This window comes from Perkinsus marinus, assembly GCF_000006405.1.
Source record: "Perkinsus marinus ATCC 50983 genomic scaffold scf_1104296970346, whole genome shotgun sequence".
NCBI lineage: Eukaryota > Perkinsozoa > Perkinsida > Perkinsidae > Perkinsus > Perkinsus marinus.
In genome coordinates, this window is record NW_003202494.1 from 1 (window position 1) to 2,499 (window position 2,499).

The following is a 2,499-nucleotide window of genomic DNA, read 5'->3' on the forward strand; positions in this document are numbered from 1 at the left end:
CCAGCTCGAGCGGGGAGGAGTAGCGGCTCTACGTTGTACGGAGGTGCCGGCGGGCAGTAGTTTCTCGATGATGACCGACGATTATAGCATTTTCGTTGGTGATGTGCATGCGTGCGGAAATTGGACACATATTATTCCATCGGAAATCTCTGAAATCGATAGAGGTCGTCGCAGCTCGTCGAGTCTTCTCGCACCTTCCCCGTGTAATGAGAGTTTGCTGGTTGCCGCGGTGACACCCAGCAGAGTTATTCGATTTGCTGATGTCCGACAGAAGAAACTCTTGAAAGATTTGAAGTTACTCGTGTCACCGACGAGCGTATCATTACGAGTGGATGGCGCCTCTATGGCTGTGGGGTCGGAAAATGCGGCGTTGGTTTACGATTTGCGGTCGTTGAAAAGTCCAATGGTTAAATTCGAGGATACTCCCGCGAGAAACGTCGCGTTTTATCGACATTATCATATTGAGGAGGTAACATTCAGGACGAGAAGGAAGTAGATATAAATTCATCGTATAGTTATTATATATATCATAATTGATACGATGGGAATATTCTCTATTTTTAATATTATTGTAATCTAAGTATATTCATAATGAGAGCGCAGAGAGGATTATATCTATATTAACCAATCGATATTGGGATTACAACATATTGATATATATGAACCCATCTAGCTTTGAGAATTAACAGCCCTAGGGATTTGATAACAATGTTGATAATGTGGTGACATTCACATGGGAAACTTTCTGAAGAATAAAGAAAATTCGAACATTACAGGTTTCTGGATGATTTACTGTATAGTAATTGTCATCTTTTGTAGGAGCCTCCCTCGCCGAAGACAACTACTCCTCGGGGGAAGGAAGCTGCAAGTAAATCGATGACCCCCCACACACAGAGGCTGGCGGGAATGCTGAGACGCATTGGAGCTCCTACGAGGCCGGCAAGTTCTGATACGACAAATAATTCCATCAAGTCGGCATTGCCGTTGGTGAATCGATCGTCTAACGTATTGGATGAGTCTTCACGGGAAATTATAGGCAATCGTAGCATTCGCAATGAGGAGGACGAGGATGATGAGAAAAGTCCGAGCAATTCTCTCTTCCCAGATCGTCGAGGTTCGCAGTCTTCTATTGGAGGAATCAGTATGCGGAAATTAATGTTGAACGGTGGTGGTGGTGATGGAGGAGCTTCTGCTGTGGATATGGAAATGTTGGTGTCGTCGTTGAACAGAATGCATGTTGAAACGATAGGCAAGTTGCGATATTTGGAGATGCGTCAGAAGCAGATGGAAGATACTTTGAGTAAAATCCTTGACAAACTCGATAAGTAACATGTTTATTTCTTTGCAACGGACAAGGAATGCCTTGAGTTTCAACAAAGTGTGGGTTACATCGTAATAGGCTGCTCCTCATCATCTCTGTTATATTCCATATGATGGAACTGAGCGGGGATGCGCTTTGATGGGATGTTGGTGGAAATAATTTCAGCTAAAAACCGTAAAACTTCAAGGATTTCGGTGACATTCTCCCTCGAGCTCCTCGGGAAGTTGGCCGAGCCCTAATACGTTCTTGGGTCATCCGATGCTGTTCAACCTTAGAAAAGTGAGAGGGCTGCCTGAAAAAAGCCAGCAGCAAGGTTTGAACTGACGACCTCACGCTTTCGAGGCTATCACGCCACCGTTCCGCCATAGAAGATGATGAGAAACTGCTCATTCATATTGAATATATTCTGATTCATGATTCGTTGTGGAAGTCTCAATATCAAGCTGCCTCAAAAGCGGACATATCAACCACCGGTTCCAAGACTTTGATATGAGAACGTGATTCCACAACGATGCCGACCAACCGTGATGTGCATACCACAACCACGATGAACAGCACTCGGCTTTATTAGACCAGCGAGTCACAAGGTTGTTGTATTTACAGCTATCCCAACTAGAGTTGAACTCAACAACACTGACGGAGAGAAGAGGACAGGAATTCTCTCAGAAAGTTATGACGATGATAGAAATACTGCTCCTGTTGATTCTCACAGTAATCAAACCATAAAGCATCATCTTAAGAAAAGCTCCTTTTGGATGCATTATTGCAAAAACCTCACAACAGTTTCTATGCTGTCCCCTCATTCTGCTGTTGATACTGTTGCTTCGCTTGCCTACGGCGCATTATAGCATCATCGACGTTGAATTGTCCCTAAGAAAAAAAACCATTTCCGAATCGATAACAACCGATACCGCTACTTGTAAAACTCTGTGTATAATTTCCATCGCTTTTTCAATTTTAATACTATCTCCTTTGATCGTGAGAGGCCTCGGCTGGCCAGTAACCCCCGCTTTCTCCATATCGACTTTCGCACCCGAGTCGTTCTGCAACGCCCACAACACCACTCCTCCCGGGCCGACGATCGAGCCAATGCTTTCATAAGGAATACTCAAAACCCTCACCCCAGGGGCGTCAGTCATATGTATCGGTGCCATAGCGGGCTGAGGAAGAGGAGGAGA

General features: G+C 44.7%; 1 protein-coding gene across 1 annotated transcript; it reads left to right on the top strand.

Moving 5' to 3' along the window:
• Positions 1–1,155: 1,155 nt before the first annotated feature.
• On the top strand, positions 1,156–1,329 carry Pmar_PMAR022561 (hypothetical protein; the record flags this gene model as incomplete). Its single annotated transcript, XM_002767634.1, has 1 exon — positions 1,156–1,329. One exon carries the CDS (start codon positions 1,156–1,158, stop codon positions 1,327–1,329), a length of 174 nt encoding a protein of 57 aa, XP_002767680.1.
• Between the last annotated feature and the right edge of the window lie 1,170 nt (positions 1,330–2,499).